This window comes from Meriones unguiculatus, chromosome 6 (assembly GCF_030254825.1).
Source record: "Meriones unguiculatus strain TT.TT164.6M chromosome 6, Bangor_MerUng_6.1, whole genome shotgun sequence".
In the NCBI taxonomy this organism is placed as follows: Eukaryota; Metazoa; Chordata; class Mammalia; order Rodentia; family Muridae; genus Meriones; species Meriones unguiculatus.
This window is the reverse complement of record NC_083354.1, coordinates 32,602,354-32,627,166: the sequence shown is the minus strand read 5'-3', so window position 1 is coordinate 32,627,166 and position 24,813 is coordinate 32,602,354. Positions and strand designations below refer to the sequence as shown.

General features: G+C 49.5%; 1 protein-coding gene across 2 annotated transcripts in view; it reads left to right on the top strand.

Moving 5' to 3' along the window:
• The window catches only part of Myrip (myosin VIIA and Rab interacting protein), a 115,457-nt gene that overhangs the window by 5,565 nt on the left and 85,079 nt on the right, over window positions 1-24,813 (top strand). For both annotated transcript variants that reach the window (XM_060385053.1, XM_060385052.1), the window contains exon 2: window positions 21,043-21,185. In XM_060385053.1, the coding sequence (XP_060241036.1) occupies window positions 21,076-21,185 (110 nt within the window). In that variant the 5' untranslated portion in view covers window positions 21,043-21,075. The remainder of the gene's footprint in view (window positions 1-21,042; window positions 21,186-24,813) is intronic.

The following is a 24,813-nucleotide window of genomic DNA, read 5'->3' as shown; positions in this document are numbered from 1 at the left end:
GCCACACCAGAATTGGCTCAGCCGCTTTCTGCCCCAAGACGCGGCCTTGGAGTCTGTTAGCCTCACAGGAAAGGCCAGCCCTGCTGGGACTTCCGTCAGGGCCAGCTTTTTATTTTCTGCAGTTAGACTCGTCTGACGTTTGTATTTCCCTGTCTTCTGAGGCAGAGAGGTCTGATCCTTTCTGTAATGAAAACCATCTATCTTCCTACCCTGGAATGAGTAATTTGTTATTTTCTCATTTATGTGTTGCTGTCTCGGCCAGACACTGATCTGGGTTCGATTTTCTTTTGGATCTGTATTTTGACCCTGTTCTGTCCCGTTGGTCTTGTGATTCCTGGGTTAATTCTGTTTTACTTAATTACCAGAACCTGGGAATAAATCATCCTGTCTTAGCCCTTTTCTTCCAAACTTTCTTATCTACCCCAGACCCCTTAGATTCGAACATGAATTTTGGTCCCCCTCCCCCTCCCCACAAAGTCCTGCCACGGTTGGCGAGGAGACTTCTCGCCCTTTTCAGTTGACGGGTCTTCCCCGAGGACGGGGTCTATCTCAGCAGACGCCCCCTTTACATGGCAAGGAAGCTTTGGTGTTCTCCGTGAAGCTCCCGGGGCTTGTGGGGGGTGCTTAGAGTTGTTATGTCATTTTCAAGTTAACAACGTTATGGAGGTATAATTCACATGCTGCACATTTCACTCACTGAACGTTTATAATTCAGAGTTCTGTGTAAACCCAGGGTGAGGCGTAGATAACAGTCTGACATCATCAGAACATCCTTGTTTTCAGAAGAAAACCTACGCCCAGCAGCAGCCCCGTTGGCTCCCCCACATAGTGGCCTGGCACCAGGAAACCCGCATCAATCCCAGTCACTGTGGGATGCGCGTCCACAGCACCCCCTGAATCCGGGGGTCAACCGGCCATACAGAGATTGCTGACTTGCCGCTGGCTCCTTTTAGTTACGATTTTGAAGTTTTTCTGTGTGGCGGACTGACTGCTTCCTTCCTTTGGAAGGCTGAGTTCTGTCCTTCCCATCACTCACTGGTTTCGCTGCTCTGTCTGGTGGGAGCCTTTTGCACACGATCACATCTGTTAATCCGTTATTGCCTACAGTGTACAGTAATCTGTGTGTGTGTTGGTTGTTTCTCTCGTGCTGGGACAGACTTCCTCCGGATCCTGCTTTGAGGGTACAGCCATCCTGGTGATAGGACTGAGGCTGCTGGCACACTCGGGGCAGAGGGCATGGGTGCGGCTGCCCAGCTCCTTCCCTTCTCTTCACTCGGGGCTCACATGGGCTGGTGCTCCCCCCACACAGCGCAGCCCCCCCACCTCCGTTAACCCAGGCTAGTCACTCCCTCGGGCACCCCAGATGGCGTTCTTTGGGTGGTGTAAGTCCTGTCAAGTTGGCAAATGAAGACTAACCGTCTCGTGTTGGTTTGTGTATTTTTTCTGGCATCTTTGTTGGTTTATGGATTTTCCTGACTATTTCTGTAGAAAGCCAAACACACCACAGGTACTGTTGATATTGTTTTCTTTTGACTCATGGCTGTTTATGGCACTTCCCACCTCCATAGTATTAATAGCGCACCTCCAACTCTGTGGTCCTGAGTTTGATGTGCTCAGAGATCTGCAAAGAGGGGGGAGAGAGCTGCAGAGTGGAGCCTTCACACGGACAGCATGTGTATACCTTCAGTAAGCTTTTGACTTTGTTTTAAAAATCACATCTTTGTTTAATTTTATCAGGTTCCTTTCTTATATCTTTTCAAACCTCCTGAAGTTGAATTAGATTTAAGATTAATTTTGATATGATATCTAGAGATTACAGTTTGAGAAATCACGTGTTTTTCAATCATAAAATCATGTATTTGCCACTGCACGTGCTTTTTAGGCCCCCTCACCCGGAGAGTGTCCTCCGCTTCCAGAAAGCCACTTTTCCTTCCATTCCATTCCCATTGACTCTTCAGTCAAGTCAGGATCTTTGGGAAGGAAGAGACTAGTAGGTAACGATACAATTAGAACATAGACCCCCAAACAGCGCCTGGCTCATTTCAAAGAGCGCTGGCTGATCAGAGGCAGGGAGGCGCCTCGCTGGAGCTGGGACTGTCCAGACAGTCTGTGGGAGATGTGGGATTTGACCTGGCATTTGGAACTCATAGGATTCAATTTATTAAGATAAGACACATGATAGTTATAGGACAAAGCTGAGCAGAGGAAATTAAAGTCACTTTGTCCCCACTCAGCGGCCGCTTCTAAAAACACTGCATTCTTTGTCCAGCGGTCATTTGTTTTTGTCCAGATGGATGCAGGCTTAGAAAATCTTCACTGTCAAAGCTCTGCTGGCTGTGAGCCTCCTAGCCTAGGAGGTGTCACACACAGACATCCACCGATGAGCTGGTCCCAAATTGATGCTGTAACAGTAGCAGGTGTTTGACCACCCCAGATATGGGGGAGGGGTGCTGTAAGCCGCAGCGAAGATGCCCAGGGCCCTTCTCCAGGCTGTGTCCTTCGCCTGACCTGGAGCAAAGTGTCCAGCAATTACTTCTTTCCCTCATCTCTTCCTTTAGAGTTCAGAGGCCCTCAGCTGGGTTGGCACCCGTCAAATGGTGCCGTTAATGCTGTTATGTGGAAGGGTTTCTGCTCAGCTGCTAGCAGCCAGGAAGCCAGAACAGCACAGTTTGAAGGTTAGGAAGACAGGCAGGGTGGCAGGCAGCAGCGTGGAGGTGCCCAGGTCCTTCATGAAGAGGCGCTTTACCTGCTTTGTGTCTTAAGGATGGGTTCTTTACATTTCTATAAGGAGAGTCAAGACAGCCTTATGAAACTGTATAAAAAATTTTGTGTGCATATGTGTGTGCTCACGCACAGTGTGTGTATGTGAGTGTGTGCGATAGTAAGTGTCTTCCTCAATCTCTCCACCTCTCCACCCCAGTCAGTGAATTCCAGGGATCTGCCTCTCCCCGTCTCCCCAGCACTGGGGTTAAACACACGCCATCATGTGACCTGGGTGCTGGGGATCTGAAGTCAAGTCTGTCTGACTATTCGGCAAGTATTTTACCATTTGAGTCCTCTCTCAGCCCTTAGTTTTGTGTTTTAAACCCTATAGAATGCTGTTTGTGGCTTTGGCTGACAGTGTTCTGCCACTGAGGAAGACAGATGTGTGCTCTCCAGCTGTGACTCTGTGGTCTGATAATCCAGTCTCACTGAGCAGACCCTTGGAAAACAATGCAGGTGTACAGGTTCAGAGGATAGGTACCCGGGGGGACAGAGGGTGCTTGGCCTTGGGGTCTACTGTTTGAGTTGTTTTTTCAAAACTGTGTGTGTTTCTCTGCTTCTCTCTTAACCCAGTTATCACACAAATAATTGAGACTATTATATTATTTTAACAAGCTTCACAACACAATAACTGAGCAGTCATCACTCTATTCTTAACCCTCTAAGCTAATTTGGCTTCCTCCCAGCTTACCTGCCAGAGATACTTGCACTTTGTAGCTTTCCTGCTCCAGCTCCTCTCCTGATGTCTCCTGGACCTCTCCCCTGGCTGAATCCCCTACTTCCTCCTCTAACTCCACCTCCCCTGGCTGGCAGAAGTCCAGCCCTATTCTCTCCCCTGCTCAGCAGTTGGGTGTAAGCTGCTTTATTGGCATATCAGGAAACATTTGGGGAGCAGTGTTAACATAACATTGAGACAGGAGATTCTCAGAACAAGGATTGCAACCAGATGGGGTGTGTGTGGGGTAACAGAATCAGCATTTAAATTGCACAGTAGCCTGTGTCTGCATTCCACCCTTGCTGTGGCTGGGCCCTGCAGCTCGGATAACCGTGTGCCACTCTCAGGTTCCTCCTTTGGTTGTGAATTCAGGATTGTTTGGAAGCTGGGGGGAAGTAATCAAAGTTTCCAAAGCCTCTCTGCTTTTACTTGGTTCTTCCTGAACATAGTCTGTGGTGGTTCATGTCCACTGTCACCTGGATGGAATTTAGAACAAACATCTACACAAATCTCTGGGCAGAGTTTCTCCATTGCGTTTATGGGGTGGAGAGACACACTTTAAGTGTGTGTGGCAACGTCCCGTGGGCTGGGTCCTAGACTGAACCAAAAGAAAGTGAGCTGAGCACCAGCATTCATCACTTCCTGCTTCCTGACTGCTGATGGCAGTTGCTGATGAAACTGCCTGCTTCTCCAGCAGGACTGTGTTCCTGTACACTGTGAGCCAGCTGTCTTTCCTTAGATTCCTCCTGGGCAGGTCACTGCATGAGAAAAGAAGCAACAATATAGCTTGATCTGTGCAAGTGTCTTCAAACTCCGTCCTGAAGCACCATGTCCAGTTGCATTTCACTGTGTCCCTTTAGCCCTGGGAAACACCGCAGGTTCTGTTTGGATTCTTGTTACATAACTGAGGTTCCATTGTTTTGTTTCCTTTGAAAAACAAGTTACTAATGGCATTAGCTACTTTTTAAGAAATTACTTTCATGATACACCATGTCCAGGGCAACTTAAAGAAGAAAGGGTTTATTGGGCTTGTGGCTGCAGAGGCATGAAGAGTCCATCACGCTCATTGATGAGGCATGGCAGCTGGAGCAGCAGGCAGAGAGCATGCATCTTCAACCACAAGCGTGAAGCGGGGGTGGGTGGGGGGCGGGTGGTGGTGGATGGTGGTGGTGTGGTGTGTGTGTGACCAGGAAATGGCACGAGTCTTTCAACCCTCAAAGCCTTCCTCCAGTGACATGCTTCCTCCAGCATGGCTTTACCAATAGTGTCACCAGCTGAAGATCTGGTGTCTGAATACATGAGCATCCTCATTCAAACCACCATATTAATCATGAGGAATTTTGATGGCAGACAGGCTCCGAGGTTTATCTCCTCTCTAATTAGAACAGTTAGGGTGGCCCTTATAACTGTATCCTTGATTCAGGGCTGCCGGGGCTCTCTAGCTTTGTGGTCCTGTGGGAAATTTACCCTGAGGTCTTTGTGCCTCCCTGGCGGGAACCCTCCCCCCATGGCTCTGGGTACCCTCTGCTTGGCCTTCCTGTTGTCATCTACCAACTGCTCTTCGTGTGGGTTTCTTTCTAGTCAGGGCCCTGACATATCTTGGGAGTGCCACACCCAAGCCCCTTCCAGGCATTGGGGAAAGGAGGGACTCTGCCCATGCCTCCTCCTCGCTGTCAGCAAGGCAAAAATTCTTTTCATTAACCAAAGAACCAAATTTTTGCTTTCTTTTCTTTACTGTATTATTCTATTTATTAATCTCTGTTCTCATTAAAAAAAAAAAATTCCGCTCTCCCTCCTTCCCTCTAATTCTTTCTTTTTGAGGTAGTCTTTCAACGTGGCCCAGGCTGGCCATGAGCTCATGACACTTGCTCTCTGTCCCCTTCCTAAGGACTGACTTTATCAGCGTGCACTGCTGTGCTTAGCTGGCTTTTAAAATCTCTTCAGATGATTTGTATGGACTTGTACAGTCTCCCTTTATCTTATGTGTGCATCAAGAGCGATATTTCTAACCATTGCTTTAGCAATGTTTGCATCCGTGCATTTTGGCCTGGGGTATTTTTGTTATTATTCACACATGAATATTTAAATTTTTCATTATAATTTCTTCTTTGATTTATGATGTAGAAGTTGTTTTTGTTTTTTTTTAAATACAGAACTTTAACTTTCTTTGCTTTAATACAAAGAGCATGGTGTTACATGATTCTAGGTTTTTAAAATCTGTTGCATTTATTTTATGGCCATTTGAAGAGTTTCATGTCATGAAGAGGAATCATTGGTTGCAGAGACCCCTGTTTGCCTGTCAGCTCACACCAGTCCTTCTGTTACTAAAATACTCCATTTCTTACTGTTATTTTTGTAGTTTGATTCATCCGTCACGGGGAAATCTACAGTGATCAATTTATCAGTTTTACCTGGAGTTCTTTCAGCTGGGCGGTGTGTATATTTCTTTGTTTTTATTTTTTTCAGATCTTTATTAGTTTTTTGAGAATTTCATCCAATGTATTTGGACCGCATTCACCTCTCCCCCAGCTCCTCCCAGCTCTACCCTCCTTTCCCTACCTGTCCAGCTTTGTGTCCTCTTTTAAAACATTATATCTATTATTTCACCATGAAAGTGGGCGGCACCATCCGTGGCCAGGACTGAATAACAAAGGTGAAGGTGAGCTGAGCGTCAGCGTCCAGGCTGGGCGCAGTGTGACCTTGTGCTGCACTCGCCAGGACTTCCCTGCCAGGCAGACTGTATTCCTTCATCACAGCAATGGGAAAAACGGGTCCAGGTGTGTATGTTGTGTTTTCCCGGCTCCCTGTAGTGTCACATGGTAGAGGCAAGCTGACCTGACACCTCCTTCAGGCCCCTCCTCTTGTCTTGTTCTGGAGGCCAGCTTGAGGGTCACATGAAGTCAGGCCCTGGGATCGCAGCAGTTGGTCTGAGAACTGAGCCGTCCAGGGAGTGACTCACAGGGACCGTAGTGGCTCTGGACAAAGGAATGATTCACGCCTCAGGTGGGATGGCCTGGGACGAGTGAGGCCTCATCTTGCCACTTGGAGACCGAGTCCCTCATTGGTCTGGACTTCAATCAGGTCAGGCTGGCTGGCCAGTGAGCCCCAGGGACCCCCCTGTCTCCACTCCTGCCACTCTGGGATCACAAGCACACGGAACATGCTTGGCATTCTTGTGTGGGTTCTGGGGTCACACCGGGGCCGCAGCCTGCAGGCACTTCGCCTCCGACCCCTCTCCGTTTGTATTGTGATTTGTCTCTTCCAGCTGATGTAACTTCCTCATCTCTTTGATGTTCTGCATCTCTGCAGGGCACATGGGATAATGGCTTTGCTTTTATTTCTCCACTCAGGGCTCCCGAGCTCCCGAGGCGTTTGGATTGATGTCTAATCCACGAGCCGGGCTTCTCAGCTTGTCTCTGTGAATATTGCTTCTCCATCTTTTCCTGTCTCCTCCTGCACCTCCGGCTGACACACCTAGGAGCCTCTTCCTGCATCACCTCTGGCCTTTAATATCTCTTTCACAGTTCACGCCCTCTTTTCATACTATGTATATTGGTCCCTTTATTTGTTTTTCCCCTTGCAGACCTCGTGGTGTTAGTAGTTATGATCGCTGATGTCAATGAACTCTAGGCCTATATTTCTATTTTTAGTTTTTGAGTCAGGATTCCATGTAGCCCAGGCTACCTGTGGATGGATTACATGTGTGTGCTACCATGACCGATTGGCCTCCATTTCGTTCTTCTTTCTTTCTCTGTGTGTGCACATGTGCATGCATGTGTGCAAGCGGCGGACTGCACGAGTCTGTCTCCTCCCTGATTTGGGTCGTGGGATCAAACTCGGCTCATCGGGCTTGGTGCCAAGCAGCTCTTCCCATTGAGCCATCCTGCCAGCCCCAGACCTGTAGTTTGGACCAGACGCCTCTCTTGGTTCCCCTGAGACCCTTACCCAGTGTCTTCCTCTGGTTGTACAATGTGTGAAAGCCAAACTCTTGATTTCTGATTTTTCTCCCAAAACCTGTTCTACTTGTTGCTTCGGTGCCAGTCAATACAAAAAATATTTTCCTCATAAGATAATAATTCATTTCTTCTTTGAAACTTCAGGACAATAAGCAAGGATACCACGTTTCCCTCCTTCATCATAACTAATGTTTGTATCTAGTATGTATTTTTCAAGGATAAATTGTCATAATTATTCAGTTTATATCCAGTTTTCATGGACTGCATAGTAGAGAAAGTACAGCTATAGACTAGAGATTTTCACACACACACGTATATAATATATATGTAATATATATTATATATATACACACAAAGAGTTTTCTGATAGTTGGATTGAGTGCTATTTAATATTTAAGTTAATTATAATCTAATTAAAAGCCCAGTTCAGTAGCATTAACTGCTTTCACACATGGTCACCTGTGGCTGGTTGGACTATTCTGTGAGATGTGTTGGTCAGGGTTTGAGTTTCTTTTATATATGAAGAACTGACAATGCAAGCTTAACTATCTGCAGCTGAGTTAGAGAGAGGCTAGACTTGATTTGCAAAGCCTTCGGCGGTCTGTTGATCAGAAGAAAAGCATTTCTTCAGATGCTTATTTCTGTGAATTCCTGAAGGTGGGAACTGTAGCCTAGAGAAGGGAACCAGGCAAATCTGTGCTCACACCCTCTTTGTTCCCCCTCGCTGTGGGGCCCGGCTTTGCGTGTATTTACTCGTGTGGAAGTTACTGCATTGCCTTCTTCCTCCACGGGAAGGCCCGCCCCAAATGACTACCTGAACGTGACTGAGACGGTCTCTTTTCTTCACGGGACTCCTCCTCCTTCATGCTGGGCTGCTCAGGGGAGTCTCAGCACACGTCTGTACAGGAATGTTAGTTCAGAACTTGGCAAGAGATCACATACAAAGACCTTCTGCGATCCGGCTGGAATACAAACACGCCTTTAATCCAGGAGACAGAGGCAGGCAGATCTGAGCTCACGGCCAGGCGGTATAGATCAAGTTCCAGGCAAAGAGAAGCTTTTGTGTACAGGTGTGGGGCACGCCTTTAATCCTGGAGCACAGAGACAGACTTGCAGATCTCTGAGCTCTGTTGAAGTAGATAAATACGGCTAACAATGTTTATTTTTAAAGCCTGCAAATACGACAGCAGTGTTATCTAACCCGCTGTCATCACCAATAAAAGACACCTGTTTTATTTTAACTAAGCCTCACGTCTTGCAGGGCAGGACAGCTGTTAACCTCCTGAACTACCCTTTATCTCCCGGTCTAGGATCCCGTGTCCACTGCTCTGTCATTCCTGTCTGGGTTACTTTCCATCCGTAATCCATAAGTACTTGCACATGCTTCTCTTCTGGGCTGCTCGTCTTCATCCCCGCCGATGCGGCCGTGGGCTTCTCTCCAAGCTACCACTTGGCGGCTTCCTTCTGTCCTCAAAGCCCGCCCTCGGGCTTTGGCCACGCCCACCTCACGCTGCCCTGCCCAGGTGTGTATTTATTCAGCCAATGGGGATAACTTGAAGGCAAGGTCACGAGCATCATTTTGGGGTACGTGTCTGCTTATAAAGGACTGCAAGCAGACCTCAGGGAGCAAAATATTAACAATCAAATACAAAGCACCAGACCGTGCTGTTAGAGAATGCTAGTCAGTTCTGTTCAGGAGTGCCGTTGAGTCAGTGAGCTGAGAGGCGCTGCAGTGGAGATGAGTTCACGGCAGTTCAGTTCGTGGAATTCAGAGGCGGTTTTACTGGGAGAGTTTTACAGAGAGAGGCTGAAGAGAGAACAAGCTAGACGCAGGTGAAGACAGAACGAGCCAGAGGATGAGAAGGAGCCAGATAATTAAAACAGATTGCTAGAGTTAGTTTGAGGCCAAGCAGAGCAATTCAGTCAGAGGCTGAGAGAGGAGCCAGCTTGAATCAGTCAGCTGAGAGAGGAGTTTGAGCCAGAACAGCTGAGTTGAACCAACCAGCCAGAAAGAAAGAGCTAGAAAGGTTGAGCTTATTCAGCAGTAAATCTCAGAGCTGAAAACATTGTAGGCCTAGGTTAGATTGCACAGAGGCTAGAAGCTTCCAGGCCCAGGCCTAGGTCAGCCGATGACTCAGTAAGCCTCGGAGAGACAATTACATCAGGCGAATAAAAGATACTTTAACATTCAGCAGATACTAGCTGTATCCCAGGCGCTGTTGGAAGTGTTCACCCTGCTTTGCTTGTTAATATGTGTGCGATCACAGAGCCCAAATCCAAGTTTGCCAGATGTCCCCAGAGCATCTTGCATGCATTTACTTTTGCAGATGTCAGCGTGTTCCTTCTTCCTGGTAGAAACCAGAGTGGCTCACTGAGACAGTTCTCTAAAACTGGCTCGGGGGCTCCTTTTTTTTTTTTGACTGTAGAGCTAGTTATTTCACTTCTAGCAAATGGGAAACGGAGGCCTGACCCTGAAACATACTTTAGGCTCAGCAGTTTGACCCGAGCAGAAAGTTGGAACCAACCCAAGCTCCCAGCGCTAGGAGTAGCGGTCCACAAAACATGTGGCAGATCAAGAGGGGATGGTAGGCAGGAGAGATGCTTCCTGTGGACCCGCCCGGGAGGACCGTATCCTTGAGGCACTAGCGAGCAAGGGCTCAGTCTCTCCTCGGCTGCTGAGGTAGGAGGAAGTCCATACAAGCTGGCCTGTACGCCTCCCTGCTGCCTTGTGTGCCTGACTCAGTCTCTCCCTACTGCGTGCTCATTTTGTGGAAGGGCTTGCTGCGGTACTGAAGAAGATGGAACAGGCCAACCCGCCGGTCTTTCCTGTGTATTTGATTGACGTCTCATCTCCAGAGGAAATGCGGTTCCATGCAGGCCTTCAGAGGTCGTCAGGTCACACCCCTTTCAAAAGGCCTGTCTTTGTACCCATCCCAACACCTCCCAGTTCTGACAGTCCGATCTTGTTCTTCCGCTCTGGCCCCACCGCAACCTTACATGGATGGAGGTCCCTTCTGGGTGTGTCCTGGTTCAGGTCCTGTTGGTCTTCAGAGCCACCCTGTTTGCTCTTGGCAAGCTCCTATGACACAAGACTAGTGTGAAGTGGGCGTTTCTGTAAACAGGATTCTAGTCCCTGAGGCACTTAGGTGACACCTAGGGGCTGGCTTAGACGTTAGCTTTAAAAGAATTCCTGTCTTAAAAATACAGAGTTTGCTTATTATTTGCACGTTATCACCTTACCACAATGAAGCAGTTTATTAATTTATTTTGTTTGTATTGAAGAATATAATTGGGGCCATTTTCTTTTCAATTTACATATCAACCATGTTGGGTTTCAAGGTTTTCTATTGCGTCTTAGGGACTTTGGGGCACTTTCATTTCAGTCGATCTTCCTTGGCCTGGAAGAGTTGGCCCATCCTGGCAGCCTTCAGGCAGGACTCGGTGACCTTTCTCATGAGTTGTTTTTAATAGGCTGCTCTCAAATCGATCCGGGCACTCACAAATGCCATCGGATACAAGCAACTGAGTGCTGGCTGAGGCTGGGGGCTGTCATGGGCTTTAAGCTCTGACACTGGTCCAGCCACACCCCAACCAGTTAGTCCTGACAACCCGAGCCACACAGAACCCCACCTGGTCACCTGTTCCAGAGGGCACAGATGAAAACCCTCCTAGAGCAAATTTGTGCTAGATTTAAACAACTTATTTAGAGTAAATTACTTAGTTTCGTGCAATGTGGGCACACCTTCCTGGAGCCACAGAAAGATTTCGCAACGTATGGATCAAAACATGCAATCCTGTGACTTCTGAAGAATGTGGGAGAAAACGAGAGGGTACAGTATCCTGAAACATCTAAAGAGCATGGTGACAAGGATCTGTGGGAGATGAGGGGTGACCCTGCCTCTGGCTGCTCTGGGCAAAGCTTCCTTCTCTCTCCCAGCGCTGTAGTCCTCACTCACAAAGCTCCTGCCTCGGCCCCCTTAGCACCGACCTCAGTGTTTCTTTAATTCCAGCCCAATGGACACCCCCGTCCCTGGACTTCTTCCTCCTCTTCTTCCTCCGCCCTGCCCTCTCCCCATGCCTGAGGTGCTGTGCTGATCAGCCACCATCAGCTGTTTGCATGTGGCCCGTCCACAAGAGACTCTGCAGAACAGAGGGTGGGACGCTCCCAAGCTCACTGAATCCAAAACCACCTTCTAGGTCAGCAGGTGCAAGTGGCCATCACGGGTCCACCCTTGGCACATGCGTGCTTCTCTTTAGACCACATTAATCTCAAACTACAGACAAAACTGAAGTCGATCTTGTACCCAACATCACAAAGCACAAACCTCCAGGCAGGGGGAAACCCATTCTTCCCGCAGAATATTATACTGAGTCCTTTGCTTAAATACCCTGCCACAAAGCTAATTGGCAGTTTAAGACTCAGTTATTTCAAGTTTTATGTGTTTGCGTGTATGTACTGTATGTAAGTGCACCTTGCTGCCTGCTGCTCGAAGACCAGAAGAAGGCCCTGGGTCCTCTAGAACTGGAGTTAGCTCCCATGTGGATCCGGGAACTAGACCAGTCCCTCCGTGGAGCTCTGAACTGAGCTGACCCTCTGGCCTCTAAAATCAACACGTTTCATGTGGCGGTCTTTGGCCAAGGAACCCTGTCTGAGGAGTCCTGGCCACGCCCCTCCCTGTCTACTCTGTGTGCATATCCTGTGGCAGCGGCCTTCTTTGGGGCTCTAATGCTTCTTTACTGCAGCGCTCCTAGAGTCCACCCTAAAAACGAGGGTTTGACGAGGCCAGGACTCATGATCTACTAGGCCTAAGCACTAACCTCTGTGACTGCAAGAATCCCTGAGGTTCCCATGCTAAGAACCCGAGCTCTCTTGGGGCTAAAGAGGTGGCTCAGCATCTCGGAGCTTGGCTGCTCTTTCAGAGGACCCAGGTTTAGCACCAACACGGCTGTTTACACCCGTCCTTCACTGTGGCGGTTTGGATGAGAACGGCCCCCATGGGAAGAGGCCTGTTTGGAAGAATTAGAAGGATTAGGTGTGGCCCCATCAGAGGAAGTGAACTAGGGGTGGGCTTTGAGGCTTCAAAAGCCAAGCTGGACCCAGTCTCTCTCTCCCTCTGCCTGTGCATCAGGATGTAGTGCTCAGCTACTGCCCCAGCCCCAGCCTGCAGGCTGCCATGCTCCCTGCCAGGAAGATAATGGGGTAAATCTCTGAATCTGTAAGCAAGCACCCAGTTAAGTACTTCCTCAGAGCTGCTGTGCCACGATGTCTGCACCGCAGCGAACAGTGACTAAGGCGGTAGCTCTAGTCCAGGGGTGCAGCAAGACTTCGGGCACCGCACACCTGTGGAGCACAGACAGTGGTGCAGGCAAAGCACTCAGACACATAGATTAAACACAAATGAGTCTTTAAAAATTCCTAGTACCGCAAACTGTTGTTGGTCTGTAGTTGAGGTCTTTGCATGCAAATGAATGCGTCTAAGTGAGTCATCGGTTCCTTCCTGAGGGTGCACGCTCTCTCCCTGTCTGCCATCTTAGTTCTTCTGTCTAGGGAACAGTTGGGGTGTGGACTTAGCTGATGGTGGATGGCAAGTTCAGAATTGGAGATGTCTGACTTTGCGAGGTTTTACTGTTTTTAATGATGTTTTATTCTCCAGCCTAATTAATTACATGGTCTCATTCCAAGTATAGCTAGATATGAGCTCTTAAATGAAACACACTTTGTTGAAGGCAAAAGAAATGGACCCAGCTTTCCTATAGTCAAAATAGCAAAGACCCTCATTATCCAGCTGAAAGGTAAAGGGACATTCTGGCCCACCACGGAGCTGTGGATGTTGTCACGTGTTCACTGGTGGATTTCTGAGCAGGGGCTCAGTAGGAAAGCACCTCAGGGTCAGGAAGCAGACAGGAAAACTGAAGAGGCTCCACAGGTCTCTGCAGTATCCAGAGGGTCAGGAGCAGAGGTGGGCTGCAGGCCTGTTTCTACTATCAAATAGCACAGAAATAGACTGTGCTTTCATACAGACACCAGGGTTTTTTGTTTTTCCTGATAAAGCCAGGAAAATGGCATCAAGATTTATTACAAACCAGTAATGCGTCATTTGTCAATAACATGTGAGGCGTGTTTGTATTTGTAACTATGTAAATGTTTGATCACTACACCTGTTTTATATACCAACATTCACAGAGTCATGTAAAAAATTCTTATTTGGAAGGGAGTTTTAAGTGGATAAAGCTTAAGAAGCTGTTAAGAAGGGCTGGAGAGATGATGGCTCAGTGGGCAGAGTGTTTGCTTCTTATACATGAGGACCCAAGTTTGAATCCCAGGAGCCCACATGAGAGCCTGGTACAATGTGTAAGAAACCTCAGGGTTTCTGTCTGCTCCTGCAGTGAGATGGAGCCAGCGGCACGAGAGCTTCTGGGAGCTCTTGGGCTCGCTAGATTTCTGTACAGCAACAAAAAGTATCAGAGATGCCCAGTTTGAAACAAGGTGGCAAGGAGCGTCCCTCAAGATTCTCTTCTGACCTCCATACACACACTGGCACATGCTTCCTTCTCCTGCCCTCTTAGATACACCCCCACACGAGAGACATTTTTTTTTAAAAATGAAAGACCTGCAAAGAATTCAGTATAACCAAATGACAAGAGTATTCAGAGAGCAAAATAAAATTAGGAAAACAATAATGAACAAAGTGAAAAGTTTAGCAAATAAGTCGAAGCCATAAACTGTTCTACCTGGGAACCAAAGGGCATGCTGACAGAACTTAAAATTCAGTAGTGGGCTTCAGTATCAGACTTGATGAAAACCAAACAAGCAAACATTCAAATTATCTAGTTAGAGGAGGGAAAAGAATGAAAGAATGAACGAAGCCCAAAGGAGATTTTAGTGCTGCAACAGTGTGTGAGCCCCTGTCCAGCTCTGATCAACAAGTTAAATACAAGCATGTAAAAAATAACCAGTTCTAGAAATGTTATTGACTATGTAGCAAAGAGCAGTATAAATTGAAAGAGGAGAAGTAGGTAGCGGTTTTATGGATATTATCAAAGTTAATTTGCTTGAAGCACAAAGTAGTACATGCCTTTAAAAACGTGTCAGTTTCTGTGTGTATGTGCACATGGGTGCAGTGCCCAAGGAGGCCAGAAGAGGGCGACAGATCCACCGGAGCTGGAGTTGCAGGTGGTTGTGAGCCAGCCAACATGGGTGCTAGGAACCTGAACCCTTGTCCTTCAGAAGAGCAACCAGTGTTCTTAGTTTCTGAGTCCCACTCCAGCCCTGTGGGTATTTTATGGCTAGCCATGTCAAGTTGACAAAGTTCCCTTTTATATCTTCTTTGCCAAGTGTGTGTATGTGTGTGTGTGTGTGTGTTTAATTGTAAAAACTCACTGGTTTTACCAATACAGAGGACAGTGCTTTTCTGTATCTATTAGAAACTGTGGTCTTTGTTCATTACTGTTAAATTTTCATGTGTGATAGGTTATGCCAGCTGTCAACCTGACAGGACCTGGAGTCCCCAGGAGAGAAGCTCCAGGTATGCCTGTGGAGAATTACCTAGATTAGGTTGGTCTGTGGGCACACCTGTGAGGGGTTTTCTTGGTTGTGTTAGCTGAGACAGGAAGACCCATTCTAAATGTAGTGTGTGCCAGATCCTGGGCTGAGTCCTGGGCTTAATAAAAAGGAGAAAGTGAGCTGAGCCCCAGCGTTCATCTCTCAGCCTTTTGGCTGTGGGTACAGTGTGACCGGCTGTCACAAGCCCCTGCTGCTCGTCAGTTTCCACCATGATGGACTTAGACTGCTTCTGTGAGGGTCTGCATCACAGCAGCAGGAAAAGGCAACATTTACCTTGTGTTCTGGCATAAACCTTGTCATGTTGCCGGGGCTGACTGACATGGGTCAAGGGTGTTGGTTTTGCTGTGTTGTTTGGGACACCATCTCTGCGTGATTTGGGTATCTGGTGGTACTTGCCCCTTTAAACAGTCTTCTGTTCATGGAAGACTGATGCCCCTTCTTTTCCTCTGTGTGGAATATTCCTCAGGGAAGGGACCAGCCCTCTGCTATCCTTCACGGAAACATCTTTTGTTACAGATTCAGTCTCCTTAATTTTCCTGAGTCAGTTTTGCCAGTGTTTTCTTCAGAATTTTTCTATTTTATCTAGGCCATCTATGATCTAGGCCATTTGTTGATGTTTTAATTGTTCATACTACGTCTTTTTAATGTCTTCTGTTTCTCTAAGGTATGTTGATGCCTTCTTTTTCACACCTTAATGAGCTGAACATCCCTTTTATAGTTGGTTTTATAGTTGGTTTTTATAGTCCCTTTTAAGGTCTGTTTTCAAAGAGCGAACTTTAGGTTTTGTGGACCTTTCTCTACTTTTAGTATTAGTTGCTGTTGCTGTGATGAAACCATGCCCAAAAGCAACTTATAGAAGAACGCGTGTTCTGATTTACAGTTTCAGAGGGAGAGTCCATCGTGGTGGGAGGTATGGAAATAGGAAGAGGAAGCTGAGGGATTGAGTCTCTCCCACAAACATGGAGCGGAGAGAGTGATTCCCGCCAGCCAGGTCCCCTCCTGACCTTCCCAAACAGTGCATGAGCTGGGGACGAAGCGTTTAAATGCCTGAGCTTTTTTCTCATTTCTCCTTCAAAGCCCCGCAATTTTTATTTCTGCCTTGGCCTTGTTATTTCTCTCTGCTTCGTGGGAAGGCTGTGTTGTTTTTCAGTTCACGCAAGCGGAGAAAGGTTTTTATGGAGGGCTTTGGTTCTTTGTGCACATTTGTGATGATGGTCCCTTCCTTCTCCTGTCCTGTACCCTTCCTTTCCTCCATTGTGCCTTGTGAGGGAGAAATGAGCAAAAGGAACAAAACCAAAATGTTGTGCAGGAGTGGAGTGGCCACCAGCCTTACACCCTCTCACTCAGTGGCCACATCAGCGCCCTGAGGGGAGCCAGCTCGGATGAGACACAGCTCAGTCCACTACTGACAGTCCTGTGTGCTCCGAGAGTGGACATGTGGATGAGCCTGACCATGATAGGGAGAGGACAGAAAGAGGCGCCGTGATCCACCAGTCCAGGCAGCACTGGCTTCAAACCGGCCACAGTGAAAATCCATCTTTAACCATCTGTGAGCTTTTATTCTTCTCCTAGCCAAGTTCTCCCCTCCCTCCCTCCTTCCTTCCTTCCTTCCTTCCTTCCTTCCTTCCTCCCTTCCTTCCTCCCTCTTTCTCTCCCTCCTTCCTTTTTCCCTCTTCTCCTCCCTCTTCTTTCTCTCCTTCTCTTCCTCCTCCCTCCATCCTTCCTCCTTTCTCCCTCCTCTCTCCTTCTCTCCCTTCTTCTCTTTCTCCTCCTTCCTTCTCTCTCCTTCCTCCCTCCTTCTTTCCCTCCTCCCTCTCTCCTCTTCCTCCTTCTCTCCATCCTTCCTCCATCTCTTTCTCCTCCCTCCACCAAAGCAAGTCATTGTAGTGGAGTGGGAAAGGTCTACCTATCAGTCCTTCTGAGGGAGCAGGATGTTCTGCTCTATTTCTAGCCAGCAAGAAGAGTGCCTCAGTGTTTACCTTATCACTTTAGGACATTGGGTTCTCTAGCTTAATCATGTTTTCTTTGCATGTATGGTATACCACATATACCCACACACTCACACACATAAACCCACACACTTATACACAATCACACACACGTATAGATTCCTACAGAAGTACTACCTTCCTTTTGGTCTTACCGTCAAAGCTGTGGGCCAGGGCTTTGTGCACATCGGGTAGCCTCCACCAACTGTTCCACCCCAGCACCTACTGGCTCTGACTTTGAAGTCATTAGCCTGTGGTGACAGTGGTAATGGTGATGATAGTGGTGGTGGTGGTAGTGATGATGGTGGTGACGGTGATGGTGGTAACATTAGTGACGATGGTGATGATGGTTTTGTGCTGGTACGTGCCCTCGCAGGCCAAAGTTACAGAAAGTTGTGCACCCATGTGTGGGTGTTGGGAATCAAGTGCAGGTTCTCTGCAGGAGCAGTGGGGCTTCTAACCACTGAGCCTCTGCAGTCCTGCCAAAGCTGAAGAGCACCTGACTTCTGATAATCCACTCTAAAGCCCAGACACGTCAGCTCAGCGGCCCGTGGAGGTGACCAGGGCGTGTTAGCAGTGCTGTCACTTGAGGCTGCCTGCCAGGTAGCCCTGAAAAGCAGGTGCTGTTCAGAAAACCGCCTGGCAGTCACACGTCCAGGGTCAACCGAGCTCAAGCTGCTGCTACAGCTTCGGACAGCTTACAGCTGATTTTCTCGTAAGCCTGTGTGGCGTAAGCAGAGTGTGGTGCTTGGCTCAGAGCTACCAAAGAGTGCTCCTCTGTCACAGCTGCTCGTGGGAACGGTGACTTGGCAAATAGGCTTAGGGTGGTGGCGCTGTGGTTAAGGGCTGAGGTGGTGTTGATTTTCCCATTACTAGCTTTAGGATGTCTGTGGGTGCAGCTTGGCTGGGGGCCAGAGGCAGGCGGCTGCAGCCCCCGAGGGGACAGGAATGCCTGCACAGCTGTGTGTGCCCCTGGGCACGCGCCTCTTCTCCCAGGTGCCCTTGCTCATCTTCTGAGACAATCTGTGTGCCGGGGGACTCGGGAGCAGTGTCCTCCCTCGGCTCCGTCGTGCTAGCTGGTTCATCGCACGTGGAGCTGTGTTTGTTGTCAAAGGGGAAGAGCTGGCGCCATTCTCAGCAAGCGTGCTCTGGACGCTGCCCAGGCCACTTAGAGCCACGTGGCCGTGTGGTCACTCCATTTTAGCTGTGGTCAGATCCATGTTGCCGTATCTGGCCAGCTGGACATCTCAGCATCTCATTTCCCATCATAAGTGATGTCCCGGGGACAGGAAGGTCTCCATCCGGGAAGGTCCACCATGGGGACTAATGAGGTAGTGTGTGCGCACTCACGTGTTTGTGTGTGCACATGTGTTTGTGTGGTGGGTGTATGGTATCTCCATGCATCCATGTGTAAGTGTGCATACTTTTGCACACATGTGGGAACCAGAGGAGGGTGTTGCGTGTGTCCTGCTGTGTCGTTTTTAACCTTGTTCATTCGTGAACTTAGAGCAAGGCTGGGAATCCTCCTGTCTCTGCCCCGTAGTGAGCAGGTTACAGGTGTGTGGTGGCCATGCTCAGCTCTCCCACCCGCAGGTGTCTTTCTAGTTCATGTGAGTGTTTCGCCCATGTGTATGGCCATGCACTGTGTGTGTGCCAGGTTCCCACAGAGGCCAGGAGAAAGCATTAGCTCAGTTAGGACTGGAATTATGTCTGATCGTGAGCCACCTGTGGGGGCTGGGAGCTGAACCTGAGTCTCCGCAAGGGCAGCCAGCACTCCTGGCCGCTGAGCCACTCTCCGGCGCCTGCCTGGCCTTCTCATGGCCTCTGTGGACCTGAGCTCAGGTCTTCGCTGTCGGCCAGCCAGTGCCCTCCCCCACAGAACCATCTCTAGCCCTTCAACAGCGCATTTAGAGGAAGCCACGCACGTGTCTGCGGCCACTGTCGCAGGGCTCCTCCTGCTGACGGGTGCACTGAAGGCGGTGGCCAGCCACGCTGCTCCGGGACAAGACTTGGCCAGCCCTGGCCTCTCCTGACCTCAGGCCACCAGGTCAGCCTCCCGCCTCAGCGTGGCTCCATCAGGTTGCATTAGTGGAGGGAAGTGTTCTAAAGCTCAGCATCTCTGCTCTGCTTTGTGGCGAAATCTCAGGATTAGTCTGCATTATGCCATCACGCGGTCTAAAATCGGTTAACAAGAGCCTTAAGGACCAAAGTCAGCCTGTTTTCTCTGTTCATTGTTGTTTGCAAATGAAGGAACACATAGCTTAAATAGCAGCCAGATAATGGAGTGCTACTGTGTGACCAACACCAGCAATAATGAGTCTGAGGCAGGAGAATTGCTGTGAGTTTAAGACAGTCTAGGCTGCCTAGTGGATTGAAGGTCAGCCAGAGCTACATAGCAAGACCGTGTTTTAAAACAAATACCAAACAGCCAAGGAGTTGGGAGGGATGGTTCAGTGGTTAAGAACACTGGCTTCTCTTCCAGAGGGCATGAGGTCAGTTACCAGCACCCACATGGCAGTTCACAGCCGTCTGTGACCCTAGTTCCAGGTGACCCAACTCCCCCACAACAGATACCGGCTTCTGACTCTGAGGACACCTGCAGAATGTGGGACACGCACACGCACACCTGTAATGGGATCTGCTGTTCCTAGTGTCCCTAGTTCACATATATTAAAGAGGTGGAAGGGACTTAGGCCCTTGCGTGAAGCCGAGGTTCAGGCTGCCCTCTCTTGTTAGAGAGCGTGTGTGGAGGGCCACAAGCCTGAGGCAGGGGACAGCCAGGTCTCTGTCTCTCTTCAGTCAGGGCAAGCGAGCGCCAGGCTTGCTTTGTCGTCTGTGGGCGAGGGCGTCTGCTGGTAGGACGCGGTGGGTATCATAACGGTTTAAGTAGATGTGTGCAAAACTGAAGCTCGTGACAGACACAGCAGCTGTTGAGTCATTCGATGGGAACTTTATTACGGACGTTTCTCTATAATAATCCCAGTGTGGTCGGTTTTTTATTAAAATCCTTTAAAAGTTTGAGATAGCTTGTTAGGATACATGTAGATTATTTTTGTGTAGTTTGAAGCTTGTGTTCATTCATTCATTCATTTATTTTTGAGATAGGGTTTCACGCAGCTTAAGCTTGCCTTGAATTCCTTATATAACTCAGACCAAAAACAAAAAGAAAAAATAGAATAGGCAAAAAATAGAATTTTTTTTTTAAAAAAGAAAGTTCAATGACCTTGAACTTCTGACCCTCCTGCCTCCACCTCTGGAGAGTGGACATGATAGGGCTGGACACCGCCACCCTCTACCTCACGCAGTGCTGGGGCTGAGCTCAGGGCACGGTGCACGCTAGGCGAGTGCTCTACAGCCAAGCCACACACCAGCACCCGTGCTACCGTACATTATCATAGAAGACCCTGCACACAGAACAAAGTGCTGGCCCCTCTGCAGCCTTATCCATCAGCTCCGGGTTTCCAGTGTAGTGAACACGGGATATTGCTTGGTTAAAGAAAATACTATAATTTATTTGGTGATGAAGTAGGGTGCCTACTTCAAAACATAGAAATTAAGAATTCTTGACTATTGCTGTTTAGTGCTTTGTGGAAATTTGTGTTTCAATGAAAAGGAGAGATTATCTGTTGTAGCTGAGTTGGTCTCCTTCCTCCCTCCCTCCTTCCCTTCCTTTTTCCTTCTTCCTCCTCCCTCCCTCCCTCCTTCCTTCCCTCCTTCCTTCCTCCTCCTCACAGTATAGCCCAGGATGACCTCCTGATCTTCCTGCCTCCAGCTCCTGATGTCTGGGGTCCCAGCTGTACAGCGCAGAGCTTGACAGACATATCTCTGTCTTCACTGCAGAGCTGAGAGCATGAAGCCACAGGCACTCAGTTTTCCTCATCCCTGTGTCTGGCCCGGGCTGTCTAGAAGGAGCCCCTGTGCATTCAGAGGAGCACACTGCCTTTGTATGCTCCTCTGTGGAAACACTGTATTTAGTGCTGACTGAACGAGGGTGGATTCTAGCCAGGCTGAGCTGAATCTTGTCCTGAGTCTGTGGTCTCTCCTTTCTCTTCACAGATCTAGTTCTGCTGTCGGAGTTTACCTGTGATCATGGGGAGGAAGCTGGACCTGTCCGGTCTCACGGACGACGAGACGGAGCATGTCCTCCAGGTGGTCCAGAGAGATTTCACTCTCCGCAGAAAGGAGGAGGAGCGACTCAGGTGAGGTGGCAGGTCTCTGCGTCACAGCCACCTGTCTTCCTATAGCTGGGGACATGTGTGTCAGCAGGTACTTGGCCCACTCGCATGATACGGCAGTGCCTCTGGTGCTGAGCTGAAGCCTCTGCCAGAGCCCCGGACAGGTAGAGCTTGGGTGGTCTCTGCGTTGCCGGGGTCTCTGTGCCGAGGGGAAGTTAGAAACAATGAATAGAAGTAACTGTCATAGGAAACATTGTTTCAGTCTCTGGCTGCTCCTTTAGTGGGCACAAGACTCACCCGGGAAGAGTTTCCTTCAGTCTTAGGCTACCTCATCCTCCTTCCTCCCAGCCTGCTGTGCTTTGGCAGTTCTAGAAGTCGGATCTCAGGCGTGGAGGTGATGGCCTGGTTCCCAGCGCTGATGGGAGTGAGGGTCGTGAGAATGGGAAGCTGGTCTTGGTACTCTAATGTGGAAATGTAACGAGGGGTGAGAAAGTCCCGGGAAGAGATTCGGAGGAGAAGGCGGCCATCCAGCTGCTGCGGGCGTGCAGAAGAGGGTTTTTCCTGGACTCACATTTTGAGGCTGGAGGGCGTGGCGGCAAGAGCATGGGGAAGCCAGTCTCTCTGCTCCCCCCGCCAGGAACCGGAGAGATGAGGGCTGGCTTCACCAGGCTTCCCTGCCCCTTTAGTTCTCTTTATTCATCCTGAGCACCTAGTCCATAGCCGGATGGGGCTTTCCTTCTTCATCACACATCTCAGAAAACACCCTCACAGACACACCTGAGGTGTAGCTCCTAGGTGGTGACATGGGCATTGGGCATTTAATCATCACGGATGATGTCATGCTGGTAGTGAAAACAAAATGACGAAAATCTTCCAACACAAAGTACAAGTGCCCTGCGCCATGTTGAGGGTCCCTTGAGTTCTGGTGAGCCCTTCACATTGATGGTCACCTTGAGTTCTGCTGTGCCCTTCACATTGAATCACCTTGAGTTCTGGTAAGCTCTTCACATTGATGGTGACCTTGAGTTCTGGTGAGCCCTTCACATTGAAGGTCCCTTGAGTTCTGGTGAGCCCTTCACATTGATGGTCACCTTGAGTTCTGGTGAGCTCTTCACATTGATGGTGACCTTGAGTTCTGGTGAGCCCTTCACATTGAGGGTGACCTTGAGTTCTGGTGAGCCCTTCACATTGATGGTCACCTTGAGTTCTGGTGAGCCCTTCACATTGATGGTCACCTTGAGTTCTGGTGAGCTCTTCACATTGAGTCACCTTGAGTTCTGGTGAGCCCTTCACACTGAGGGTCCCTTGAGTTCTCCTGGTCTGACCTTTATAGATCTGGCCATCTGCTTTGATTGCTTTGTCCCTGGGACCCTTCAAGCCAGTGGGCTGGCTGGCCCACTCTCGGGTTCATGCTTAGAGCTTTCCTCTACAGCTCAGGACCAGCTGTCTAGGGAACGGTGTTGTCCACAGTGGCCTGGATCCTCCCCCGTTAACCACAAAATAATCCCCACAGTCACCCCCGTTGGCCAAGCTGATCGGGACAGTCCTTTCTCCACAGACTCCAGGCTGGGCCACATTGACAGCTCAGGCTAATCAAGATGGTCGCTTTTCAGGTTTAAGACAGGAGTCTCCATTCCGTGAACTTTACCATCCTCGCTCAGTTCTAGAAAGCGGCATCCACACTCTGAGCCCAACACGCCCTCTGTAACCTCTGTGCTTCACACCCCTCTCCCCGCAATGGTTCACACCCAGTGCTGAGGGCCCACGCATGCCGCTCTGCAAACCTCTGAGTCTCTGTTGTTTGTGGCCTACTCTCTAATGTTTGGAAGCCAGCAGGTAGCTCTTATGCGGTCATGACTGGAAATGCTCCCCCTTCGCGCCCCACCCCACCCAGAACTCTGATGGACTCTGTAAGCGCCGATGGCTCCCTTCGTCCTCTGAGTTAGTTTATTTTTATTTCCTCGCTGTTATTTTCAACTCCTCTCAGGAGGGAGGGTCAGTCACCCAGTGGTTGCTTTCCTTGCTGTCCGGAAGCCGGGCTACACCGTCTGCCCGCCTGTCTGGGCCGCACAGGTTCCTGGGTACCCGGCAGAGGTGGAGACACTCCTGGTGGCTGTTCCGTGGCTTTGGGGCCAGAAGCATTGGCACAGGAAACTCTCCTCTGCTGACGATGACCTTCTGACCTCCAAGGGCAGAGGGCCCTGGGATGGGAGGAGTGACAGTTGCTCACTACACTGATATTATTTAGAGCTGGTCCCTTTAAGACAGTGAACACCAAGCCGCCAGAGCCTTGAGGGGCTGCTCGGCCCAGGCTAAATACACCGTGTGTCTAAACAGGATGCAGCGAGAATGATAAATTAATTAGCATTAAGACAGCGCATCTCCACCTCTGTCTGCAGTGGCTCTCGTTTTCCCAGCAGTGAGTCCATCATCGACCTCACAGGAAGCGTCTCCTCCCTTCCTGCTCTCAATTACAGCTGGAAAAGTGTTCAGATAGTGCAAAAATAGCCACGGTTAAGTCCACGGTCAGAAATCCTACCTGTCGCTTCGTTTGCTCTATGATCGATTTCTGGGGGATGAGGTGGGTTGTCGGGGGTGTCCATGTCGGGTACCCGCACAGCTGTTGCCCAGCACAGCTGTGGAAGGGCATGCTGCAGAGGCAGGACTCTGACTGAAGCGCAGCGGGTTCATGGGTTGTTGGAGCCTCGGCGTCAGGGATGAGGGGTGGGAGTGGCTTTAGCCACGCTCTCCTCTCCACTGGGCTCCTAGAACAGTGCTCGGCACCTGAGAATAATAGTGGTTTGGGGGTGTGGCGGGGTGTGTGTGTGCCTGTGTGTGCGACCCGGCTCGGTCGCAGCTCACAGAAGAAGCCAGCGAGCTCCAGGCACCTGCCTGCCTCTGCCTCCCAGCGCTGGGATTGCAGATGTGTGCCATCATGCCTGGCTTCTTATGTGGCTGCTGGGGTCGACACCCTTTTTATTTTAATCTCCCTCCTCAGCCCAGCGATTGAGGATTTTTATAATAGTCTAACGAGCTGCCTCCTGAGTTCAGACCCGAGGTCTAAGCTTCAGGAGTGACTCAGAGACAGGCTGCCAGGTGTGGCCTGACCTGACTTGTAAGGACCTTGTGGACGGGCGTGCTCAGGCTGGGACTCCTGGTTTGGTGTTCAGCCCCAACCCCTGCTCTGCTTTATGCGGCACTCTTAATTTTGAGACTTATTTTCTTCAGTTCCCAGCCTGCCATGGCATGACCGTGCTGGATGTCTTCTCTTAAGTGGAAGGTATCATCTTGAGGAGTGAACTGTTTCCCTCATGCTGGTCTCCCAGCGGCTCTCAGTTCACTGGGATGCTGCGGTCTGGCCAGGCAAGTGTGAGGGGCCAAGTCTGTGTCACCTCCTGGCTGAGCGCTGCGGAGGCAGCACAGCTCCTGAGCCTGTGCCGAGGTGGCCACTCTCAGCTGGAAACCTGAGGGGCCTGCTGAGGTGAAAGACCTGCCCACTGTGGGCGGTGACCATTCCCTAGGCTGCGATCCTGGACTGTGTGATAAACAGACAATAAACTGAGCATAGGCATTTGCTGCTGACTGCTTCTAGATGGAATGTGACCAGCTGCCTCATGCTTCCCCTTCAGGACGGACTTCCCACAGACCGTGA